The following is a 12,899-nucleotide window of genomic DNA, read 5'->3' on the forward strand; positions in this document are numbered from 1 at the left end:
GCGGAGGTGTCCCAGCACAGTCATGGCACTCCATAGCCATCACAGCCAGCAGGCCTTCGGGTAGGCACCCTAGAGCACAGGTATTATGTGCATCTGTCATTCAAATGGGCCATTGATTTGAACTCTTCAGCCAGATTAATCAAGCAAGCCAGTGGTTTGCAGTGATACAAGGAAACAGCTAGTTCTATGACTGCTTCTTTAACTGTCCAGTTAGTTGCCATTATGTCCCACAAACAGGGCAGAGAGATGCTGCTTAGCAAGGACCAGAATACATTATTTGTATACTGAAGAACGAGGACAATTACCCATTATTGCATCCAGCCCAGAGTTTGGGGTACCCCTTGAGCTGATATTCTAATTGGATTTAATAAAAAATTGTGTGGTAATTGATTGGCCCTTAAGATTATGGTTTCTGTCACAAGTACATGAGTGGATAATATGCAACGTTTCTGTATTCGAGGAAATCTCTTATTGCAATGAACCCTAATGTAGGTAAAATCTCCCATCTTTCCATTTTATTACTGTTTGGTTTTTATTCATTTTTAAGAAAATACTGGTACTGCCTGTGGGCAGCATTACTTTCTAAGGAAATTGAACTTGTACCAGGCTCTTCCCTTGACAGTGTAATTTATTTTCTCTGGGATTTTCTGACTTCTCCTTGACCCGGGAGCCCACGTTGTCTCAGAATAGGGGAAATCTTACAGGTATAGTTACTGCATGAGATCTCCTTCTATTTTGGATGTGAACTAAACAGGCCTGAAGTACCCTACTGGTATACATCTGCAAGGTCTTTTTTTTTTTTTCTGGATGCCGCAAGAACTCATGCTAGTTTTGAGGTCTTGAGACTCTTGCCTGACTTCAGTGAAATGTTCATTCCTTCACCTTGGCACCGAAGCCAACATGTTAGATCTTCTAAATTAACTTGTACCATTTTCTGAAGAGCTTCAAACCAGTTCATGATCCTTGAGTACATCAGCTTTCTAGTACTTCTGTTTATGTTTCTGGCTTGCTTTCTTACTCACTTCACTAAAAAAATAAAAGAGGTTCTCTCCTTCCTTTCATTTTAATATTTTTATATGAAAGATTATGGGAGATTATTGATACATACATTTCTAAATGTTAAGTTATGGTTTCATTTTTTTTTTCAGCAGAGAATATCTTGTTTGCAGGGTGGACATTAAATAGTTTTTCATTGTTCCCCAAATAGTTTGAAGATGGCATCCTTGATGCTTGCCTGTATGTGATGGACAAAGCACAGATGGACCTTTCTGGGAGAGGGAATCCCATCAAAGTCAGCCGTGTTGGGTCGGCGATGGTAAGCAGCAACTACTGATTACTGAATCTATTACACATGTCATTTGCCTCAGTCTAGATGCCAGTTCATCAAGAGCTGCTAAAATGATGACTTAATAAACTTTTATTTGTAAGATTCTGGTTTATGACACCCAGTATAGCTCTTGGAATTCCCCGAGCTTACCATGTGCTGTAAAACAAAATTCTCATCTCAATATTGTATTTTTCTTTGGCTTCAGACAAATGATGATAGATATCACTATACTATATATAGGCCAGTTATTCTTAAGAACCTCTTACCTAGGGACTGAGCAATAACCAGGACAAAAATGGCAATGACTATAATCAAACAATCAATCAATCAAACATCAGGGAATACAGAAGACGTGCAGGGGCAGCTTCTCTCCATTTCCACGCTGATAGTAAGAGTAACCAACTGAATGTGTACATTTCATGCTGGCTCCTATTACAGTGACACCTCACCGCAGGGCTTCCTCACTTGTGAAGTGGGTATAGATTCTTGGAGGAAATCCTGTGAGGTTGCGGGGAGGGCATGCCTTAGGCTCTTTTACTAGTTAGGACACAGGGTGATGATAGCCAGCCAGAGCCCATGTCTGCTGACCTCAAATCTAGACATTTTCTATCTTCCACATTCCTCTCTGTAGGAGATTTTGAAACATCTCTGAGAATGCCCAAATCCTGCAGTGGAACATCTTGCTGAGAGGAGATAGAATTCCCGTGAATGGGAAGGATGGGGCCAGGCATGGAACATGAATTAAATGTGGTGTCTGGTCCCTACAAAGTCCTATGCAGTGTTAATATACTCGGTACACAGCACCAGTCCTTGGGGTAGAAAAGTGCATCAAATCCGGTTCAAGAGTAGAATATTCCTGGAGAAAACATTAAGCTGGGTGACATTTCATACCATGAAAGACCGAGGGAAAAAAATCTTTCCATTATCAATTTCCTGAAGTTTTCTAAAAAATTCTCTAGGAAGAATGGTAGCTTTGTGTTTGGTTTTACATATTTTTTAAGTTAAACAAAATCAATATTTTTCATAGACAAATATTAGATGAGAATGACATGAAATGTGATTTCTAATTAGCTTTTATGAAGGATTGTTCTTATTTTACTAATAATTAAGCTACATGTAAATTTAAGCAACAGTGGAATTTAAAAAGTGAAAATGGAAACTAACGTCTAAAGGAAGTTTTGTATTCTGTTAGTTTATGTTGCAGAGTGGAAAGACAATAGCGAATTCTAAAGAATTCTGCAATCTCTATGTAATACTCATTTATAACACCTTATCTTTGACTTGCAGTCAATCACTATTTTTCCTGTTTCAGAGACAAGATTTCTCTTTTTCTTCTTTGCAGTTACAGTGGCAGGTTTGCAGTGTGGAGGACCGTGCTAGCTAGCAGTGGTTAATGTAAATTAATTCCTTCTCGAGCATTCTAAAATGGCAGCCTTATTGACTTAAGCTTACTCACACATTGTGTGTATTTTTACAAGTCCAGAAATCAGAAGTTTCTCCCAAATACAAGCCAATCCAAGAGGGATGAAAGGCAAGGCAGCTAACCTAAGGCTGTCTGTAGTAGCACCTAGCCCCCGGCAGAAGCTGTTAAGTATTAAATAAGCACATAATCCCAATGCAAATTGCCTTGAAATTTTATTAATCATATAAAACCTAATCATATAAAAACTTTCAAGAAGTTCTCATCTTGAAAATGTGTAGCCCAATTAAAAGGTTTAGAACTGGACAGAATCTACATGGAGAATGGTTTGGTTTGGATTTGGTTTTATTTTAGGAGGGAGAAGCCCTGAGTGTTCAGGGCCAGAGCACCTACTGGGACCATTTAGAGCAATGTCTTCATCACACCATTGTTTACATATACAAAATGTTTGATAGTTCTCAAAACTCTTTCATCTCTACTATCTGCTTTAGGCATTAGAATCTGTTCACAATCTGTTCAATTATAATGATTTTTAAAACTAAAATATTAAAACTCTAAACAACAACAACAACAACAAAAATGACAGGAAAAGATCGTCATTCAAATTGTTCTTCTCCTATTCGAAAATCCAGAAATCTATAGTGAAATTTCAGAGTGTAGTTAAGCTAAATTAAGAACAAAAAAACCCTTTAGATTTCTCAATTAAAGATTTGCCTTAAAGCATGAAAAGATGTATTTAGAGGGCCCAGAAAGAAAATGTGTTGAAGTTGCAAAAGTCTAGCCAGAACCTGACTCCCAGATGGAGGGCTTGTGTGTGTCTTCTCAGGAGCTGGGCCCGGTCTCAGCTAGACAGGGGCTGCCGCACAGTTGTTTCCTGAGTTCCTCTCAAACGCCTCCCTAGTCTGGTCCCTGGAGGCTGGAAATGCCTTCCTGGGGATGTAAATGCTAACACAGAGACTCATGTGGCATGCAAATTCACAGGAAAGGGTAACAACTGACTTCAGTTCATACGGAGATGGGAGTGAAGGAAGGCAGAACCTTCCTAAGAGAAGTGGTTGCCAGAAAAGGGTAAGAACGTGGAACTCAGCCCTGCTGACTATCAGAAGACAGTGGAGCCAAGTGAGACACAACTGAGCACACCACTGAGGCTCCAAAGGCAAATTTTTTTACTATGGTCAAGGCCAAGTCTAAAGTCTAGCACTGACAGTTGGCAAGCAGTTTGCAGGGAAAAAGTGAGTACATGATGCTAAGAAAGAAAATAGAAACCAGCAATGACAACCCAGATTGTGCAAACTTTTTAATGATAATAATAAAATAAATTTGTATTTTAAGTGTACAATCCCCAGATAAAAATATTCACTGTGTAGTGCAAGACCTTGGGTACTTGCACTACACTGGTTGCTGGGGCTGTCCTGTGCATTGTAAGATGGTTAGTGGCATCCCTGGCTTCTATCCAGGAGATGCAAGTAGCATCTTTCTCCTACCAGCTGTGACAATCAAAAATGTTTCCAGAGGTTGCCAAATATCATCCGGGGATAAAAATTGCCCTGAGTGAGGAATGTAGCAATAAACCCCTCTGTGGCTCAGTTTCCTGCCCTGTGGAATATAAATCTTTTTGCCTATTTAGAGGATCTTAACACATTTAAAACCTGCTGATTTTCTTTCTGCTGGAGATAAAGTGGCTGCTGCATCCTGTAGGAAGAGCCTCAGCCCATCCACATCAGATCATGGTTCTGATTCCACTGTTAACTTATTATGTGACCCAGAATAAATCCCCAATCTCTCCTGACCTCACATCTTCATCTTTAAAATGAAATTTTGTCTCTGTACTCAAACCACATTTGTTATTCCCCGTGGCATCAAGAATATTCTTTTATTCTTTGTAACAGTGCTGTCTTTTCTTCTATCTTTTTCCTTTATAAATTCAGTATCTTCCCTTGTTCTTATTTTGAGTTGCTGTTACTTCACTTTGATATGAAAGTAGGATAAGTTTGCGACAACCTGGACAGCCTTGGGCTATAGGACACTTCCAGGAGAAAGAAAGTCCAAAAATCCTGTATTCATATTGTCTGGGGATTGAACCTGAGATAGTATAACCTTACATAAGCTAACTTTTATTTAGACTCTTCTACACACTGAGTGGTGCATTTTACCAAAGGTATACTGCAGATTGATTTAAGAGAGGAAAAAAAAAGAGGAAATTATAGAGAAGAAGAAACCTGCCCAAAGTTATGGTTCTTCCTTTAAATTGCATTGCTTCATTGCTGTTTTCCTTCCACCTCATTTCTGATGTGACAGTCTCCACTAGGAAAATTGCCAGGAAAAGTTGAGAAGGATGATTTGTGCCATCTGAAAACTGAGTTCACTCACATGGCATTAATAAAGCATTCCATTGCTGGCCCTAAGTTGCCATGAAGAAGCCAGACATGGGCTCTGAGCTCCCAGTCAGGCTATCAGAACAGTTGGGCCATGACAGGTTGTGACAAGAACAGCATGGTCCTGGGGAAAGGGGAGATTGTGACAATAACCTGACATTGCTGCCAGGGTGGTTACCTGTCCTTGTGTGTTTCTGCCCCATGACTGATTGGATCTGGCAGAATCTATGGGCCACAAACTTGCCCCAAGGAGATGCAGCTGCTGCTGAAATGGCTGCTGCTATTGCAGGTAACTGATCACATACTCACTGTGAAAGCCCTAAATATCTCACTTCCATCCAGATTTGCTGCTGTTGGTTAAGATGTTACCAACGGAAGATCTGTGTTGAATGATGCATAGAGCTAGCAAGGGAGATCCAGGAAGACTCTCCAGGGTCTCCGAGATGAGGAAGCAGAAGCCCTTTGATGTGATGTCACTCACATAAGTCATACAGCAAATAAGTGGCTGAGCTGGAACTAGATACTATCTTTACTCTCCGATAATATTACATTAGAGGGCCAGCGCCAACACATTATTGCCAATAACAATTACCATATCAAATTGAGTAGCTTTCTCCTAGAAAAGAACAGAGATCCCCAAGATAAGGTGAATTTTGAAATAGAAAAATAGGTAAAGAAAGGTGTAAATCAGAGGATTCTAAACAGTGGAGACACTGGGAACTTGGAGAAAATGTTCCCAAAGAGGATTAAGTGCAAAATATGAATGATGGCAGTATTGGGAGTGGTAGTGATGGTGGTGATGGTGGTGATGGTGGTGGTGGTGGTGGCAGCAGTGATGGTGATGGTGGTGATGATGGTGATGGTCTTGGTGGTGATGGTGTTGGTGATGGTATTACTGACAGTAGTAAAACATTCATTTGAGAATTATTTATTCAGAATCTGCCAGTCTAGACACTGGCGGGAACAATTGCAAATAAAATTTCATTTCTGCCTTCACACAGTTTACAGTCTAGGAGAGGAGACAGACTACTAAATAGAACATTTCCACTCAGCTTAGCAAATTCTTTGCTGGAAATGGGCACGGGATTATATGGAAGGTGAATCTCTCAAATTTAGCTCAAAGTTTTCCCAGGACTAAGCACGGGCCTACCAAGTGTTGGGATATTAGAACAAAAGGTAGAAGAATGGTCACAAAGACCCATATTAATAATAGAACATGCTACTGCAGAAATTATCTCTCCATAGTGGAAATTATATTCAAATAGCCAGTCACCAAAAGCATTGGAGAAAAATGTCAAAGGGATAATTTTCTCCTCCAGGGCTTGTTTTGCAATTCAGAAAACACAAAGTTGTCACAATCAAAGTTTGTTCCATGGGGTCCCAACATTTACAGTTACTTGATTCCATGGTATTTTGACTCAATTATACTAAGAAAAAAAGGCAATATTAATTGGAAAATTTGAAAGGTAGGAGAGGAGAAAAAATATCAATACAGTTACATATTTTGAAATTCCAGTGCTTTATGCTGCTGCCAGGCAGGACTTTCCAGCTTCCTTTGCGATGCACACATTTATTTTTAACCCTGGTCTTTTGCTAATATTGAACTGCAATGCCATCATTAATCCCCATTAATACTTTGTTCTGACTGTGCCTTTTGGGAACTAAATCATGATTGAACTTTTTTAACCAATCGATGTTCAATGTACTCTTTAGTGTTATAAAAAAAAAATCTTGAACTCCAGCTAGTAAATCAAAATGACTGCTGTAGGTCCTGGGTTTTCCTAGGGCCCATACAAGATGAATGAGTATAGACCTTTGAGATAAAATGGACCTCAGTGCTTCTGATCCTCAAGCACTGTGATCCTCCAGATAAACTGAAAATGAAGTTATTTTCACTTTGTTCATCTCTTCCTCCTTTTCTCTTTGTCCAAGTATTTAAAAAGATTTTTTTCTATCCATGTATGAAAAAAACAGTAGTGATAACTCCACTTTGACATGTGGCCAAGCCACTCCTCAGGGAGCGTACTATAAAATCATGCTTTTTATTTTCCTCCAGTTGTTTACTTGACCTTCTTATGGGAAGCCCCACATTCAGCAAACCTTTCCCTGCAACAATCCTTACTTACAAATATTCAGATTACATTTAAAAATTCACTTGAGTTATAAATTTCACCACTGAGTCATCCCAAATGAACTCTAAAGTCAGAAATAAATACGGAAAGTCTATTTTCTGGTCATACAGACCAACCACAGTGTAGATTTTATTTAAAAATAGTTTTTAAAAACATTTATAAAGCAATATCTAACTGCTATTTTGGTTTATAAAGCAGCTAATACTCCCTTTCTTGGAGTGAACTGTCATAGAGAAATCTAAGGACCTAGGTCCTCCATGGCCATTGTCTCTGACCTTTTTAAACCACAAGGGGCTTTGTTGTTTCCTTGTATGCATCTTATGATTTGAAAATTTTACCTATCAAAAAACACATGTTCATGTAATAATAGTTTCCCCATTCTTGTGTCAGATTTATACAATTGCCAATCAGAGCCTCTAATGGTGGGGGTGGTAAGAATCACTACCAGATGGTCAATGTGACCACACTGACTATGATTTGGTGCCACCTTTGTGAGGGTGAAGATACAACTTCCATGTGATATTCTGTAAGAGTGACAGTGACACCGCTGCATTACTAACCTGCAGATACCTAAAGGTCAAAATTCCCAGGCTGGTGACCATTGCCAGATATAGGCTCCATGATCCATTTGAATTCTTGTCCAGAATTTCTAGGTCTCCAACTCTATCAGCTTTTATGTTAAATTGTTAGTGTCTTTCTCCATGATTCATGTCAGGAATGATATGCCTTGGTTTGTGATGCCAGAAAAGGGGTCACCTTTCCAATGGCATCACATCTCAATCAGTAGGAGCTCCCATGGTGGCAACTTCTGGAGAATCTACTGGTTACTAAAGAAGAGTATTACTGCAGCCCAACAGGGTAAAATACTAAATGACCAATTATAAAGAAATTTAAAAGGAAAACCCTTTAAAGTTGGAGTCAAGGTGTTCCCATGAGCAGAAGGCATCTCTACAATTCTAGAATGACCAAAGGAATCCATTGACTGGGAGGTACAGAGCCAGGACTATTCTCTAATACATTTCCAACTCAACATAATACCAGAAAGTTGCTTTATTCTCCAGGGATTTTCATTTCTGTTTGTTGGAGAGTTTTAACAATTGACAAATATATTGGAAGCCAGTGGGAAAATAGAATTTACCCAACAGAAAATATCTTCATAGCTATGTTTGAGAAATTGTATCCATTCCACAAATAACCAATGTGCAGATGGAGAGATCAAGGTATTAGGAAGCTAAACTTTATTCCAGGTCGCTGGTAATGGTGGGGACGGAACTCGGGTTACCCGACCCCCAGTGTTTCACACAGGAGTTGTATTTCCCCTGTATTTGTCCTCCACGCATCCTCTCCCCATGTCACATGAACTTCTTGAGTGCAAATAGAATGTCTTTTACATGTCGTGTCTGATTTGATCCTTCTCTTTGGTGGGGGTTATGAGGAACAATGAACTGTTTAGACATCTTTTTCTCTTATGGTAAAACCCAGCCATATAATGAAGTTTTCACTTGTGGACAGACAGCTTGGATTCTCAATTATTAAGGTTACATTTCTTATGCCTGTTCTTCCCCATAGTTTTGGAGAAAAACAGACATTTATTACAAGCCATCTCTCGAATGTGATAATCACAGTCAATCGAAATGTCTGCTTTCCCTGAATTGCTTCCTTGAATGAGGTTTCACTGCTGCATCTATTTTGTAATCACACAGGCTATTTCTGAAACACAGGGATACTTTTCAGCACTCCCTCCAAGCTGTGCAGTCAGTGCTGCTCTGGTCACTTGGGGCCAGCGTCCCTGGGATAGAAGGAAAGAAAAGGAGCAAAGGCAGTGCAGCACTGTGGGATTGGCACAGCTTTCCACACTCCCACTCCCTTTCCTTCCCTTCTCAGCTCCCTTGCCATCCTCCTCTCCTTCCTCCTCCTGCTCTGCACTTTCCCTGTCCTGTCCACCCATTTCCTTCCTGCAGGTCCTGTTCTATCCTAGCCCTATACCGTGTGCAGGGGCACAGCAACAACAAAAAGCAGACCTCATTCAAAGACCTCAAAATCTCAGCTTCCCTCTCTTGGTTCACATTTGGCTTTTCCTCTCATGATTGTCAGTGTGTAAAATATTTTTTGGCCCAGTGAGAATCCTGTTACTGCAGAAGATAAGGGTAATAATTTCTTGTTGCTGTGGTTATCATGAAAATAAACCTAATTACCTTCCTCATCAGAGCTTGAGTCATACAGGGTCGTACCATTAAGTTTGCAAACTCATCCCAGAAAAAGTGCTACATACCTCATTGTTGAATATCACTACAGTCACCTTTAGAAAGCTCCCCTTGGAAAGCTGTGCACCGATGCCAGTGCCTAATCCACTCTTTTTGGAATTCTTTTCCTGGAGTGGCCAGCAGATCTTGCATTGTATAAGGTTGACAATTAAGTTCATGAACTCATCCTAGACAAAGTGCTTTGATAGGTGGACTGGGCACTGGCATCAGTCCATAGCTTCCTACAGGGGGTACTTGGAAGGTGACCATGGTGATATTCAGCCAGGAGGTATGTAGCGCTCTTTCTAGGATGAGCTCACAAACTTAATTGTCTGACCTCGTATATATCTGTCTCAATAGCAAAAGACACTTGTATGTCAGTAGTTACATGCCTCACATGGATTAAGGTTAGTTCATGGTGTTTTGTTTAAATGAAGCAAAATTCACATATAGTAAGAACCATGGGTTAAAATGCACAATTTGATGAGTTTTGATTGGGATCATGACCACTGCAATCAAAATATAGACAATTCCGTTAGCCTAGAAATTTCCCTTGTTCTCCTTCCATTCAACCACCACCCCCTTAGGCAACCACTATTGTGATTTCTCACAATAGATTAGCTTTATCTATTCTTAAAATTCTCACATAAATGGGCTCATATAATATCGATGGGGCTGGCTTCTTTTACTCAATTAATTGTGGCATGTGTCTTTAATTTCTTCCTTACCATTAGTGAGAAATAATTCACCATGAGTGAGAAATATTATATGTCACTATTTGTCTACCCATTGACCCATTGGATGGACATTTGAGGTGTTTCCAACTTGGAGCTATTATAGATATAGCTAGTATGAACATTCTTGTGCAAGTATTTTTGTATACATGTTTTCAGATGCCTGGGGCAAATAGCTAAAGGGGGCATGTCTAAATCAGAAGATATGTGTATGTTTAACTTTATAAGAATCTGCCAGTTTTCCAAAATGGTAATTCCATTTTACATTTCTGCCAATAATCCATGAGCGTTGTAGTTTTTCTACAGCTTCTCTTATTCTTGATGTTTTCAACCTTTTTAATTTTAACCAATTTAGTAAGTGTATATACCAATATATATTATGGTTTTAATTCTAATTTTTCTGATAGCTAATTATGTTGAGCACCTTGCATATACTTATTGGCTATTCACATATTTTTTGGTGTAGCATCTTCTTAAGTCCAAGACCATTTTCTTATTGGTTTGTTTGTATTTTTATTATTGCAATCCTCTACATATATTCTGAATACATACCACTTGTCAGACATTTTTCTAAAACTATGTCTTACATTTTCTAAATGGCATATTTTAAGTAATAAAATTTTTTAAATTTCATAAAGTTCAACTTTTTAAATTTTTTCTAGTCTATCTCAGGAAATATATTATTTCTATAGGCCATGAAGATATTCTCTTCTGTTTTCTTTTTGAAGCTGTATGATTTGAGCTTCTACATTTCGGCCTATGATCCATCTTTAGTTATCTTTTTGTATGGTATAATGTAGGGATCAAGGTGGGGGGGTTTTCCCCCTAGTTTATCCATTTGTTTCAGCAACATTTGTTGAAAAGACTGTTGGAAAGATTTCATTTGCTGAAAAGACTTCTGTTTGTTGAAAAGATTACCATTTGCCTCAACAAATTGCTTTGGTGACTTTGTTGAAAATCAAGTGACTATACAAATGTAGATCTGCTTTTAGATTCTCTATTTTGTTCCACTGTTTTATATGTCCATCTGTATATCAACACCACACTATCTTGATTACTGTTTTGCTATGGAAAATTGTCAAATCAGCTAGTCATCCAAATTTGCTCTTCCTTTTCAATGTTGTTTTGGTTAATCCAGATCCTTTGCATTTCTATATAAAAAAATTGTCAACTTCAATAAAATGTCTGTTGGTATTCCAACCTATTTTCTTGATCTAGTAAGGAAATATTAAAAGGTAGCCTATACCCATCTTCCAGTTATACTCCATTCATTCATTCAACAAAACTTATTGAGTGCCCACTCTCTGCCAGTTTGGGGACTACAAAATCAAAGCAGCCTGGTGCCTTACTTTCCTCTGGAAACATACAGTCTGGTAGTGGAAAGAAAGACAAACCAATTACACAAAGCAATGTGGAAAATAGGAAGATAGTACTTAGCAGAGAGTACTACACGGGCACAGAATAAGGACATCTAAATCAAAGGGTGATTGGTGGTAAAGATTTCTAGAGTAAAACCAACTAAGTTTTAAAGAATCAATGGGTATTCACCAGGTAAAGAAGGGGTTTAGGTGTCAACTGACATTCCAGGAAGCGACAATAATGTTTCCAGTAGCAACAAGACAGAAAACAGTTGTTTAAACCCACCACTATGAAAAGCTAAAGAGATGGTAGATGGCTTTCTTTGCCTTTGAATCAAGGGTATGCCCCTGGCTGTTATAAGTGCTGTGAAAGGAACAAGGATAAAGAACCAGACAAGGAAAAGAATACTAACTATGCTGTCTCTTTTCTGTGTGTGTTTTTGTTGTGGTGCCTGTTTGTGGCATAACGTGTCAGGAGTACGTCATTGCACCTCCTCTCCCTGCCCAACCATAGCACGTAACTTGGCAAATGGCAGAGAAGGCACAAGAAATAGATCTCTACATTAGCAGACTGATAGCTTTGCAAATTTTATTCTTTAGAACTATTTTTTTTTCAGATATGAATTGAATCCAAATACACAAGAGAGAAAAAGCAGAGCAGTGGTTACTAAAAAGAGGTGCTAGCTGCAGCCCCCACCACCAACTCTCAGTCCTCTCCTGCCCATCCTGCAGCACAGTAACTACCATGGTTCTTTTGCAAAACCCTGGCATGCCATGGGGCAAAATCTGACATCCACTTTGCCATTTGCACCTGGATAGGTTTCAAACTGGTCACACCAGACTGTAGGTGGGGACTTAGGGGTCACAAAACTTGGAAAGGATTTTCTACAGGGAATAATTCTTCTCCTTCCAAAACTTAACTTTAGGACTTTAAATCAAGTTCATGCTACCCCAAATCAAAATTTATATCCAATGGCCTTTGAGAAACTATTATAGACAAGATTAGGTATAAAACTATTTTCTAAAAGAGTTACAGAATTCCAAGCTTTTATGAGAACATAACTTTTAACAATAAAATTTAACAGAATATAATAGGTTTATAATGGAGAAAAGTCATTTCATCATAGCTATATAAAATGTGCACACAAGAGAAGAAAAATACCCTTACATATTTAAAGAGAGGATAAAAATAGTAACTGTACAAACTGTTAAGGTCTGGGCTACAGGAAACTGAAGGATCAAGAAATACCACATGTCTTTATCTATCAGTGTCAATTTAGAATCTGTTCAGGCCCCAGTCTGGCTTCTTT

At 38.8% G+C, this 12,899-nt stretch overlaps 1 protein-coding gene across 3 annotated transcripts in view; it reads left to right on the top strand.

Moving 5' to 3' along the window:
* Positions 1-12,899, top strand: part of F13A1 (coagulation factor XIII A chain) — a 161,511-nt gene that overhangs the window by 74,130 nt on the left and 74,482 nt on the right. For all 3 annotated transcript variants that reach the window (XM_053603078.1, XM_053603077.1, XM_053603079.1), the window contains exon 6: positions 1,208-1,315. In XM_053603078.1, the coding sequence (XP_053459053.1) occupies positions 1,208-1,315 (108 nt within the window). The remainder of the gene's footprint in view (positions 1-1,207; positions 1,316-12,899) is intronic.

Source organism: Nycticebus coucang, chromosome 9, assembly GCF_027406575.1.
Source record: "Nycticebus coucang isolate mNycCou1 chromosome 9, mNycCou1.pri, whole genome shotgun sequence".
Lineage (NCBI taxonomy): Eukaryota > Metazoa > Chordata > Mammalia > Primates > Lorisidae > Nycticebus > Nycticebus coucang.